This window comes from Loxodonta africana, chromosome 12, assembly GCF_030014295.1.
Source record: "Loxodonta africana isolate mLoxAfr1 chromosome 12, mLoxAfr1.hap2, whole genome shotgun sequence".
In the NCBI taxonomy this organism is placed as follows: domain Eukaryota; kingdom Metazoa; phylum Chordata; class Mammalia; order Proboscidea; family Elephantidae; genus Loxodonta; species Loxodonta africana.
This window is the reverse complement of record NC_087353.1, coordinates 20,384,190-20,397,479: the sequence shown is the minus strand read 5'-3', so window position 1 is coordinate 20,397,479 and position 13,290 is coordinate 20,384,190. Positions and strand designations below refer to the sequence as shown.

General features: G+C 38.3%; 1 protein-coding gene across 4 annotated transcripts in view; it reads left to right on the top strand.

The window, feature by feature from the left end:
* LOC100658574 (nucleolar protein 10) overlaps window positions 1–13,290 on the top strand; it is a 119,486-nt gene that overhangs the window by 94,294 nt on the left and 11,902 nt on the right. For 3 of the 4 annotated variants that reach the window (XM_023550426.2, XM_003411803.4, XM_064295033.1), the window contains 2 exons: window positions 2,649–2,822; window positions 3,087–3,331. In XM_023550426.2, coding sequence (XP_023406194.2) covers window positions 2,649–2,822; window positions 3,087–3,331 — 419 coding nt within the window. Of the gene's footprint in view, window positions 1–2,648; window positions 2,823–3,086; window positions 3,332–4,615; window positions 4,727–13,290 lie in introns of all 4 variants that reach the window. The other variant, XR_775773.3, reaches the window with a different exon arrangement.

The following is a 13,290-nucleotide window of genomic DNA, read 5'->3' as shown; positions in this document are numbered from 1 at the left end:
AGGCCTAGGGGTAAGAACACTACAGATTTTTTCCAAATTCTAATAAGTGTTTAGCATGTGTGTGTGTGTGTGTGTTTATAGGGCAGACCACTAGCCAGACGCTTGTAAACTACTTTAGAACATTACTAAAGATATCTTATCTTGCCTTTTTTTAAAAGACAGCTGTGAAAATAAGCAGTTAGACTAGGAAAAAATCCCTGGGGGGATATATATTTACAGCTGAGTTTTAAATTAAAAAAAAAAAAAATGCAACCTTAATACTGGCGACATATTCTTTTTATATTTCTTTGTTGTTTATTCAGTGTAATCATTGCTTTAATAAATATAGTAAGATGAAAAGGAAAAAGTTTCCTTTGAGTTCTATTATTTTTATAATCTGGAAATGTGTAATAGGCAAACAGCTGTTCATTGATCTTTGACAGTATCACCTATCCCATATTTACAGCTATTTCCAAACTTTACATTGTAGCCCACCTTGTCTCCTGAGATCTGGCAGCTTATTCCCAGATGCCTACTTAATTATCCACCAGAATCCAGACAGACGCTCTCCTTGTACCACAAACTTCACCAGTCGTAACTAGAGCATAATTTCTTGCCCTTTACCTTAAACCTCTTTCTCCGATGACCTCCAATGATGAATCCTAACTCCCAGCATCACCAGCTTTCTACTCACTTAAGATAGAAACATTGGAGAAATTTCTAACCCTGTTTTTAACTCTTAATCCTCCCACCTCACCCTATCACTGGATCTATTGATCGTAACCTATCCCAATAATCCTTTCCTAAAAAGGATTTGCTCCCTCTCTTACTTTCCCATTGCCCTAATTCAGGCCCTCTCTCTTCCCGGTTTCCTAAAGTCACCTTTTCATTCTTTCTTGCGACTCTTGTCTCACCCTCAGCAGTCCGTCATACACCATGCTGTTGGGGGCTCTTAAAGTACAGTTTTATTCTCATCTGAGATTCTTACAGCACACTTGTATTTATCATCCAGTCCTTGTCCTTGTCCCCCTCTTCCTTTTCTTCACTAGTGGTTCTTTCTTACCTTCAGAATAAAGGTCAGAGTATTTAAAATCCTTTATTATTTGGCCTCATCAAAACATACGGTTTCAAATACACCGTTATTCTTACTTCATCAGACTGGCCACTACTTCTCAGTCTGCTGGAAATGCTTGTTTCTTTCTTTCTTTCATATTCTACCTATCGAAGCCTATTCATCTTTCAAGCCTTCTCCCAGGCGCCATGTCCATTATGAACCCTCCTAAAATGTTTCTTGTTGGAATTATATTTTACTTTGTACTCTGTAGTACTGCTCCTTTGTCTTTATATATATATACACATAACCCAGTATATAGTACTGCTCCTATAGCTTTATATACAGCATTGCTTCCTATGTCTCTTTCTCTCTCTCGCTCTCTCTATATATGTAGTACTGCTTCTGTGTCTTTTTAGTGTCCTTCATAAGGTGCCTTGTAGCATACCTGCTTACAGTTTTTTTTTTTTTTTTTTCTTTCCTCACAAGATTGTGAGCTGACCCCTTGGGATCAGGAACTCTAGATCTTGTCTATCTTTGTTTCTTCCTTGATTTCACTCTGTCTTGGAAGCTGTATTTAATCAGAGATTTGTCGAATTCAGTGTATCGTAGAATTTTAGGTAAAGATTGATCAGTTTTTAGGTTCATAAAAATAATCAGCAGCCAAGTTCCTTAATATCACACGATTTACCAGATTTTTATTAGACGCCACCTAATTTCCCCATCTGTGTAGAGCTCAGCTACTTCTACAGCCTTATTTACTCTCCATAGCGGAGCAGCAGCAGAATACAGTCCATTCAGTAGAGCTAGGAGCCCTGTGGCACCATGGCTAAAGTGCTCAGCTGCCAGCCAGAGGGTTGGCATTTCAGAGTCACTGGCTGCTGTGCAGGAAAAAGATGTGGCAGTCTGCTTCCATAAAGATTACAAGTGAATACACGAGTTTACAATACAATTAGAAAACTTCCTCTTCAAAATGACACAAAAAAGAATTTAATTACCAGTCCTTAGCTACCCAAATGAGCCTTTATGGTCAGAGTTTTTATATTATGTCAAAATGGCAAAGTCTTAGACTATATTGTTTGAGAGCAATTAAATGGCCTAGGGGGGGAAAACTGATGAGGCTGCACTATAAGGCGTGAAACATCCCCTGTACTTCTAAAGAACTCACACCACCTGCCCCACTGCCACCCCCACCACGTTAATCGTTGATGTGTTGTGGATGTATACTTCTCTCCTGGATTTGCAATATGAAGTTGAAAGACTCACTAATTCTAATTCATTTTAGTAGCTATGCTTAAAAAGTTGTGTTTCAAAAAATTATTTCTTTCTTTAAAAAGTGTTTTGCATTAAAAATGTTAGAAAATTCTACATATTAAAGGTGAAGTTAGCCAAAAAAAAAAAAAAGGCTTGTTTTTAGTCCATTATGTATAATGAACAAGTAATATAGATCATGTGTAAAATGGATTAATAAAATTTGTTTTTGATGGGAGACAAATCCCAGGGGCCACTAGAAAGTTCTAGAGTCTATTCTAAAGAAATTTCATGTGTTCCGTACACAACTTATCAATCCATGAGATGTTAACTTAAAATTTTACATGATTTTTTCTTTTTCTTATAGAACCTTCCTAATATTCTCGCTGATGATCGATTTAAAGTTATGTTCGAGAACCCTGATTTCCAAGTAGACGAAGAGAGTGAAGAATTCAGGCTTTTGAATCCACTTGTTTCAAAAATTAGTGAAAAAAGGAAGAAGAAACTAAGGCTTTTAAAGCAGCAAGAACTTCATGAACAAGTAATATACCCTTTATCATTTAGAATTAGTACTGTTTCTTTAATATAAAGTTTCTGTGTAAGTTAGAAGAATTTTTGAATATGCTTGTGGTGTAATGTTTACCGTTTAGCTTAGGAACATATCTTATTTAATTCCAGGCATTTCATCAGATGTGTGCTAATTAGCAGCTATCATGTACTCCAGTGGGCTAATGCTATTTGAAAGAAAATAATCAGCCAGTATCGGGTTGGGGGAAAGGTTGCTGCTTACTATTTTTATTTTCAGGAAGAGGAAGAACCGGAGGGAAAACCGAGTGATGCAGAAAGTTCTGAGAGTTCAGATGATGAAAAGGACTGGGTTGAAGAGGTCAGGAAACAGCGCAGACTTCTCCATCAGGAGGAAAAAATGAAGCGGCAGGAACGCGTCAAAGAGGACCAGCAGACAGTACTAAAGCCCCAGTTTTATGAGATCAAAGCAGGAGAAGAATTCCGAAGCTTCAAAGACTCTGCTACAAAACAGAAGCTGATGAAGTAAGTAACACTACTTTCAGTGAAGAGTTGACGTGTTGTCAGAGACCTTGAGCTTCCTACTTGGCACATTGCCCCAAAGATGACATTTTTAACTTCTTTGAGTGGCGGGGCCTGGGTGGAGGGAGTGAAGGGGTAGGGAGGGCAGCAGTGCAGAGATACCCTGAGGGAAGCATCCCAGTAAGGCCAGAGGGGACAGTGTCACTATTGAAATACACTGGTCTTTAGAATTTTTTTTTTTTAAACAACTTTTTGGAACTTTGGTAAATATACACTAGAACGCTTTTAAACTGCAAAAGCCACACTCTTTTTTTGTTGTCCTTGGATTTTCCCGTTGGGTTTCCTAACCTCGGACAATATTTATCTTATACTGTGCCCCACAGATCAGTGGTTTGAAACCCTTTTGGACAGTGGTAATTAAAAGGTAACAAATTCTTTGCCTCTTAACAAAAGTGATTTTTAAAAGTTAGGATGTCAATTTTGATTATTCCCATCTCAATTTACCTGATTATTGCAACGTTCACTTGGAAAATTTGTCCGAAATTTTAAGCCCTTTGTAGGAAAATTGCGAGATCAAAAAGAGTGGTGTTTTTAAACAGTTCTGGTTGTCATGTGTCTAGGTACTCAAGTCCAAATTGTGTATAAACTATAAATCATGTAAGTCTCTGCTTTAAGAATTTCTAGGTAAAGTATTGATGTAAAAGATTTGAAATACAATAGATAGTCACAAGACTTAGATGTCTTGAAAGAAGAGCCTGAAGATTTGGGAGCCAAGGAGAGCAGTCAGGTTGAAGAAAGGGAGACCTGGGCAGGGTAGATAAAATGTTAAGACCAGGACTAGTTGCTATCGAGTCAGTCCAACTCAGGGCAACTCCATGTGTGTCAAAGAGGAACTGTGCTCCATAGGGTTTTCAGTGACTGATTTTTCAGAAATATATCTCCAGGCTTTTCTTCTGAGGCATCCCTGGATGGACTCGAACTGCTAGGCCTTTCTGTAAGCAGCTGAGCATGTTAACTGTCTGCACCAACCAGGAATTCCACATAAGGTGTTATTGTGTGCCGTTAGGTCGATCCCAAGTCACAGCTACCCTATAGGACAGAGTAGAACCTGCCGTATAGTGTTTCCTAGGCTGTAATCTTTATAGGAGCAGATCTGGGTCTTTTCTCCTGCGGAGCCACTTGTGGGCTTTAACCACTGACCTTTCGGTTAGCAGCCGAGCACTTTAACATTGCACCACTCGGGCTCCTAGATAAGGTGTTAAAAAAAATTTTTTTTTTTTTTTTAAGGTGTTAGGTCGTGGAAAATACCATTTCTCTACCATGCTCTTCTCAGGCTCCCAGCTTGTGTTTGGCTTCATGCTCCCATCTCTCTTTATAGCTGCACCTTCAGTGTTGAAGGTGAGTTTTCTTTGCTGAGAAAAAGATGCCCCAGCAGCATCTCCCACCAAAGTGTATGCATGTGTATGAGGGCAAGAGGGAGAGGCCCATTTGGAAGTGAAGGGGGACAGAAAGTGGGGAGGAAATTAATAAACAGGACGTTTCTGGAATGTACATACATCTTAACTTTGTTCTTCCAGTTTCTAGCAAACATGCGGAGTACCAAATGTTGAACGATTTCTTCAATTTAGAATCCAGAGGCATCTCAAAATTCTGGTTCTGATTAACAAAATTTAAGTTGGTGAATGAAGAAGCCAGTAATGTTCTTGATATCTTTTGAAGATCTTTTCATTACCTACCAACCTCATTATTTATAACAGCTTTAGTGAGATGTAATTTACATAGCATATACTTCACCAGCTTAAAGTGTACAATTCAGTGGTTTTTAGTATATTTATGTCATTGTGTAACCATCACAATAATCAACTTGAGAACATTTCATCACCCCAAAAAGAAGCCGTTTAGCAGTCACTCCTCATTTATCCCATCTCCCAGACCTACGCAACCACCGATCTGCTTTGTCTCTGTAGAATTGCCTATTCTGGACCTTCCATATAAATGGAATCATAATATGTGATCTTTTGCGACTGGCTTCTTGCAGTTAGTGTAAAGTTGTTAAGGTTTATCCATGTTGCAGCATGTGTTAGTACTTCGTTCATTTTTATGGCTGGACAATATCCCATCTTATGGATGTACCACATTCTATTTATCCATCAGTTGATGGGCATTTCGATTGTTTCTGGTTTGTAGCCATTATGTATAATGTTACTATGAACATTCATGGATACATTTTTGTGTGGAAATATGTTTTTATTTCTTTTGGGTATATACCTAGGAGTGAAATTGCTGGATTATATGGTAACTGTATTTAAACTTTTGAGTAGCTGCCGACCTTTTTTCCAAAGCAGCTGCTGCACCATTTTACAATCCCACCAGCAGTGTGTGCAGTCTCACTTTTTATACAGCCACTATTCATGAATGTTTTATTTAGAGTCCTGCTCAGAACTCTAAGAGGGAAGACCTCTTGTTTCTAGCATTCTGTGAAGTGAATTTATTTGTTAGACTATCTGCTGTTTTTGTCTTGTTTTAGTTACGATTTTATCCTTAGCACCTAGATTAGTATGTAGAACAGAGTAGGTGCTTAGTAAATTCTTGTTGCAAGTGTGAATTTTCTATGCCTTGGCTACACAGCTGGTAACTCAGAAAGTAATCCTTTAAGGTCAGCTGAAAAAGAGCTTTTCTGCCTCAGGACTACATTGGTCAGGAGAATCTGGGAGAAATTGTCTTTAGTGTAACCATGGTAATAGGAGGTGGGAGCCATAACAAATCTCACATTCTTCCTTCTGCCAGTGGGCTGTAGCAGAATTAATGTAAAAAACAAAAGGATAAAAATATACTGTTTCATGAATAAACAAAAGCTAAGTTAACCTTTAGTTAAACATTCTTACTAAGCTAAAAATAATTAAGGTAAACATGCATTTTAAGAAGAAGAAGAAGAATTGTATAAGTGATAATACTTATTACGAGTTTAAAAGAAAAATCCTGTTGCTTAAAGTAATAACCCTTTGGTATGAACAGCCTCTGCCATGTGCTGGCATTTTGGCTTGAAATGCTTATTGAATTCCAGTCTTGACTGGGTTATTTTGGCAAATCCTGAACTTGCAGTAGCTTAATATTTTTCAATGAAGCATAGAGCCATTATCCTTCAGAGACCTAAAGTGACTCCTACTGTTTATTCTGCTAGTTAATCAATAGGCAATCAATAAAGGACAATCAAAAAAGGATGGCATCAGAATTGAGTATATTGTGTTTAAATGTTCACTTGGACCTGCTCAGCTTTAAAACTATCTACAGTAAAACCTGCAAAATCCAGAACCTTTGTAAGGCAAAAACTTGTCAGAGAAGGAAAACTAAAATATTTTCCACTGAAATGAGCAATATTAAAGTGGTGACTACACCCTGTCAAAGGCGGAATCTTGCGAGACCCAGAAAAACGAGGCAGTCCTGCTGAGTTCTGATTCTGACAGGTCCCACTGTATATAAAGGGAAAAGAGAAAAGCAAAATGGAGCCCAATACTTGAGTTGAGTTCTCCTCTTTGCTTGGCATAGTGATATGACCAGAAAAATACCTGTTTGTTGGCACGTATGTAAGTGCTTTTTAGGGTGCTGACTTTATTTGTGAGTTGTTCATCTACCCAGTCATCACACAGTGACCACGTGCCTAGTGTGAGCAGAATACTGCTCTAGATGCCGGAGATGGAAAGGCAAGGCACAGCTCACATCCTTTTAGAGTTCGCATTCTAGCTGATACTCTATGAATTCTAAAGAGCTATGTGAAAGTGCCAGAGAAAGAAGGGGTTTATTTTTTGGAGATTTAAGGAAGAATTTATAAAAGATCATATTGAAATTGATCTTTTGAAAGATGAAAATATGAGCACTGAAAGCACAGGGGAGAGATGGGATTCTAGGCAGAGGCAGCAGCATGAACAAAGGAATATCTCAGTTTTAGAGAGAGAATGCAGAGAGAAATTAACACCCAGAAATCAGCTAAACTATTACAATAGTCCCAGTCAGAAATGATGAAAGCCTGAGGTAGAGAGGAGCAGACATATTTAAAACCAAATTATTCAGAAGACTACAGAAGAGTAAGAAAAATGGGCATAGACTACAACATTGCTTGGTTACTAATTTCATGTCAAAAGAGAAAGGAATAGTCAAGGATGATGTTGAAATTTCTAGTAACGTTGTCACTGAGGTAAAGAATACAGGTTTAAGGCTAAAAGTCATGAGCTGGGTTTTCAGCACGTTCAGTTTGCAGTACCCAAATGTCGTCTGGGTAACAATCTTCAGCAGACAAATGGAAATGTAGCTCTGACACTCTTGAGGGGGTACGGCCAGCGACATTGGTGTGAGAGATACCAGCCTTTATTGTATAATTAAAACCTTGGAATAAAAATGATTTCCCATAAATGTGTAGAATGATATGAGGACTACAGATGGAACCCTGAGGAACAAACCTCTCTTTAAGAAAAATACAAATGCATACAAAGTAATACATATAATTTTAGAGAGGTCACAAATACACTGATTCCTGAGGGCTAGGGATTCTGATTTAGAGGAGAAGCAAATGCAAAGATGGGTAGGGAAAAATACTAAGGAGTTGTCAAAGAGGAAGGAGGAAAAATGGGAAAGACCAAAGCCTGGAGAGGGTTTCACAGAGAAGGGAATGGTTACAAAGGTCAGATGGAGCCAAAAGGTCCATGGAACGAAGGTTGAAAAAATGCCATGAGGAAGGTAGTCTTATTGGGACTAGTTCTCTGGAAGTCAGACCAAATGTTTGATTGCACTGGATTGATGAATAAATGGAGATTACAAAATACTGTGAAGAATAAGTATAGATTATTCTTCAATAACAGAGTGAGAGGAAGGAGTCAAAGACAGTAATTTGATGGGAAAAGGTTTTTCGGGCTTGAGAGATATAATTTGTTAGCAGGCAGAGAGGAGTTAACTATGGAAATAAATGGGGATAGTAAGAAATGGGAAAGTGAAGTAAATTGACATAGCAAGATTTGGAAAGAAATCAGGAGTAAATGTGTCTAGGAGCACAAGTTAAGGGATAGCCTCAGAAAGGACAAGAGATATATCTTCAGACCCAAGTCAGGATGGGTGGAAATAGTTACTTTATAGGTGGGAAGACTAGGAAGGTAGTACTTGATGGTCTCAGGTAGGAGTCGGCACGGCAGCCTTTCTGTCGTCTGAAACAGCTGTGGATCGTGAGCCAGAAAGTAAACGGTGGAGGAAGAGAGTCTTTCAAGTGAATACTTTTTAAATTTCAGTAAATGAGGATGTCTCTACATCTTGGGTAATAAATGCCAGCTGCTGTGTGGCCCTTTTCAGTTCCGTTGATCAAAACATTCTTTGAAGTGCCTACGTACCCTGTGATACCAAAGAAAACAAAACAAAAAAACAAACCTGTTGCCCTCAAGTTGACTCTGACTCATAGTGACCCTATGGGACAGTGTAGAACTGCCCCACTGGGTTTCCAAGGAGCTCCTGGTAGACTTGAACTGCTGACCTTTACTTAGCAGCCAAACTCTTAACCACGACGCCACCAGGGTTTCTGTGATAGGCCCTGGAAATTCGAAGATTGTGAAGACAGTCCCTGCCGTTGAGGAGCTCATCTTCCTCACTAGGTAGTTTAGTAGCTCTCCCTGTGAGTTTTTTTTACCACATTGTCCACTTTGTGAATTAATGATGGCAAATGTTTGCTCGTCAGCTAATTTTCCTCACTGATAGTAGAAACTGAAGGAATGCAATCTTGTTTTAATATAAATATAGGCATTTAAAAAAATCTAGTTTTGAAAACAATTTAATTCCATTTAAAATTCCATTTTAATATTTCATTACTCAAGTAATATGTACTGAAGTAATGCATAAGTGTATAATCATTGTAATACTTAAGGATATAGAATAAAAGGTGAAAATCTCTCTTATCCCTCATACTTCCTCCCTGAGGTAATTTTGTATGCCATCCTGCTAGCTTTTTAAAATTCATTCACTCATATGTGTACACACTCACATATGCATAGTTTTAGCCTTTCTTTCTTTAACATAAGTGTATCATTTTAATCGCATTGTTATTTTTCTTGTCCTTTTCATTTAATGGTATGTCTTAGAAATTTTCTTTGTGAGTACCTGTGGATCTTTCTTGGTGTTGTCGTGTGGCATCTAGTTGATTCCAACTTTCAGCGACCCTATAGGACAGAGTAGAACTGTCTGTAGGGTTTCCTAGGCTGTAACCTTTTCGGGCGGGAACAGATCGCTTTATGAATGTATAAGTGTTGCATAAGATGGATGTGCCATTTACATAACTGTCCCCTTAACTGTGGAGGCTTAGGTGGTTTCTTGTTTCTCTCTTACCTTTTTCACAATTACAAATATGTACTCGGTATTTTTTTTAGAATATATTCCTGGTAATGAACTTTGATCAGAAGGGGTGATGATAGATACTGCCCAGTTGCCCTCGGAAAAGACATTAGCAGTTTGCACTCTCACCAGCGTACCTGTTTCCTCACAGCTGCAGCAACGATGGATGTTAGGAATCTTTTTAAATCTTAGCTGAGCTGATTGATGAGGCATTAGAGTTCGTGGTTGCTTGAATTTACCTCTCCTGAGAGAGGGGCTTTGAAGCAACATGTGCGAACTGAAAGCATCAGAGTGGAATTTTTAGTAACTCTTACAGCATATGTAAATATTGGGCAAAATCAGTTATTTAAAACGAAGTACTTAAATTTTTTAAATACCTATAACTTCTCATGTATCTGGAATTCCATTTCTTCCTTCTCTTCTTACTCCTTTTGGTGTAGACCTGGGGAAGGTGACTTTTAGTTTAATTTAGCATCTAATACTCCTAAATGCTGTGGTAAAAGCACACAGCTCTGTGTGTATCATCTTCCATTCTCCTTCTTCCCCTTCCACACAAAGCAGTTAAAAAAAAACCCTCAGTTGAGGGGCATTATTTTTTAATTAAATTTTTAACGTGTGTGTGTGTGTGTGTATTTTAAAACCTCAAAGAAGTAAAGCATTCAGCTTCCCTGCAGCATATAATAAATATCTGACTTGATTTTTCCCCTTGCAGTTTTTTTTTTTTAATCGCCCTACTAATAATTTACATTCTTCCCTAATAGCCTTCTCCTCTTTGTACTAATTTCACTCACTTTAAACTTTTGAAGTCTGTGTCTCTCTTGCTAGCAATCACTCCACATTTTCAAGGGTTTTTTTGGTTCATCTTGACCCAATTAGATCTAGGTGGACCGAAAACCTTCAACCTTTGAGTTAGCAGCCAAGTGTGTTAACCTTAAGTTTGCACCACCCAGGGAGTCCTAAATTTCTTAACTTTAAAATCAATTACAAAGTACCCAAAGATGTGTCGCTACAGCCCTGCAGCCTGGATGGGGAAAGAGCAGAAGCGGAATGGGGAAGGAGGGTGCAGGTGCTGGGTTTCACAGTGCTGGGTTGCTGCAGCTGAACAGTCGTGTATTAAATGCACTTGTACTTTGATTTTCTGGATTTTGCTTTGTGTTACAATAGAGAATTTTCAGGTGTTACCACAGCTGTGCTTGCCTACTCTCTAAGTCATCTCAGACCAAATCACACTCAAGAAGCAGGCTTCAGAATTGCTGGTTCGCAGCTACATTGAGTGTGAACTGACTTTCAAAGGGAGGGAAGTGGAACTTGCTTTAATGCAGAAATCTCCACACACAGTCCTTGTCTGTGTCTGATCTTCTGCCATGGTTCATTCTTAAACCCAGCTTGTCTTTCCAGGCCGCCCAGACAGAACAAGTATTTACAAGTGCACCCCGTTGAGAGAAAACCAGAATTTATATACCTGATCATGGAGGAAATAAGGGCATTCTTAAAAGAGTAGTAATTTCCCCCAATTTACTTGAAAAGCCTTTTTCTTCCCAAATTAGTATTTTCTGGGTACCACCTTGTCTCAGTGGCTCCATACTGATTCAGCATTCTTGTTAACTTTGGAACCTCAGAGTTTATAGTTATGAAAGTGAAGAACAAAAATGAACAGGTTGAAGATTTTGCTTATGCTAACATAATTCACATGCATGGTAGAGTCAGTTTACGCTTTACTCTGAATTCTAGTTTTAAAAAAAAAAAAAACTTGAATTTTAATTCCATTCAGTTGGTCGTGTGGAAGCGTGTCATTTAGAATACTTACTGGAAACGTTTCCTGAGCAAAACTTGATAAATCAGGTCTGGTCTGACACACGCCTGGAAACCAGAAATTCTTAAAATGGAATTCTGGTCTGAGGCTTGAATCCTTTTGTAGCCTGGGGCAAGTCATTTAACTTCTTGCCTCCCTTTCTGCCATCTGCAGAGGATAAATACTTCTGTCTCAGGGATGTTGAAAGGATTAATTAGTTAGTCTGTAAAGAACTTTGAAGATGAAAAGTACTTTAAAAGTGCTTCTTAATAACATTATTGCTTAGAAAAGAGCACCACTTTTATGCTAACCACTTTATGCCTCAAATTATATAAAGAAGGTATGTTTAGTACATTACTGCTAGTTATAAACTAGAGATAAATCTCTCATGGTGTGAACATCAAACATTAGCTTAAGAATTTCAAAGGAGCGTCACTTAGTCTCATGGATCCCTTCAGAGCTATGTTCTCCCCGTAATTATTTACAAAGATCATATCAGGAAAGAGAAGACCCTTTCACAAACTCAGCCTTTATCTATCTTTTTATTCAGTCAAGTTTTTTAGTATTAACTTTAAAAAGGCCCGTTCAGTTTAAGTTGGTACCAGAAAGCTAGCAGAGGGAAGTGCATTTACTGGTTTTTCAGGAGGTAACAAAATACGAGAGAGAACTATATTCTTTCCCCTTTTGTTCTCTCTCCTCTCCCTTCCCAGTTTCATCATTGTGATATGAGTGTGTTGCTTTAGCCATTTCTAGAAGGGTTGAAGCTAACAGCTAAAACTTACTGAAAGTATATACCTGTAGGCTTACGAAAAAGGACCAGTGTCCAGATTTTATAATGAAATATCACAACAATGTTCAGTGAAGTATTATATAACTAGTACTGGGTTCAAATTTACCAACTTTATTAGAAGGGGGAGGTTGTGTTAATTATGCAGATGATAATGAATTGCAGAGCACAGCAAACCAGACACAGATTATGTATAAAGAGACCTTAGAAAAGTTTGGAAAACATGGTCAAGAAATGAAATGAGATTTAAACTTGGGAAAACATTTGTCAGAAGGAGCAATTGAAGAAAGAAATGGAACTATGAGGAGAAATAGCAGTGAATAGGGCGGAATCAGGTAGGACTCTTCTCAGTATCGCTGCTCTTGTTTTCTCTCAGGGTGGTCAGTCAGATTCATTTTTCAGGTTGTTCATGCTATGGGATGATGACTTGTAGTCTGGTGAGTTAAGACTGAGTGAAAGAACAAGTTCTCATAGCTCTTCTTTGTGACTTGACCTGGAAAATTTAATCTATATCCATCCCTTTGTAGAAAGCAAATTATTGTCATTACTAGGTGCCATCGAGTCGATTCTGACTCATAGCGACCCAATGTGACAAAGTAGAACTGCCCCACAGGGTATTCTAGGCTGTAATATTTACAGGAGCAGATCGCCAGGTCTTCTCTTCCACGGAGCCAGTGGGTGGGCTCAAGCCACCAATCCTAACGTTTAACGATTGTGCCACCAGGGCTCCTTAGAAGTGGGTGGGTCATTAAGGTACCCATATACCTAACTTGTGTGTGGCTTAAATATAAAGAGCTTTAGAAACATAAGTGCCGCTGACCATCACAATAAATTACAGACATCAGAAATACTGCTGCTTGCATTTTGAATTCAGAAATATGATTTTAGTAAGATAGGTAGCAACCGTTAAAATATTTGATACTGCCACTTAAATTATTAAAACAGTGAGTTTTTACCGGTCATTGTTCTTTATCGTTATATTGTGTATGAAAAATGACTTTTGGAGCGCCCCTGATTCTT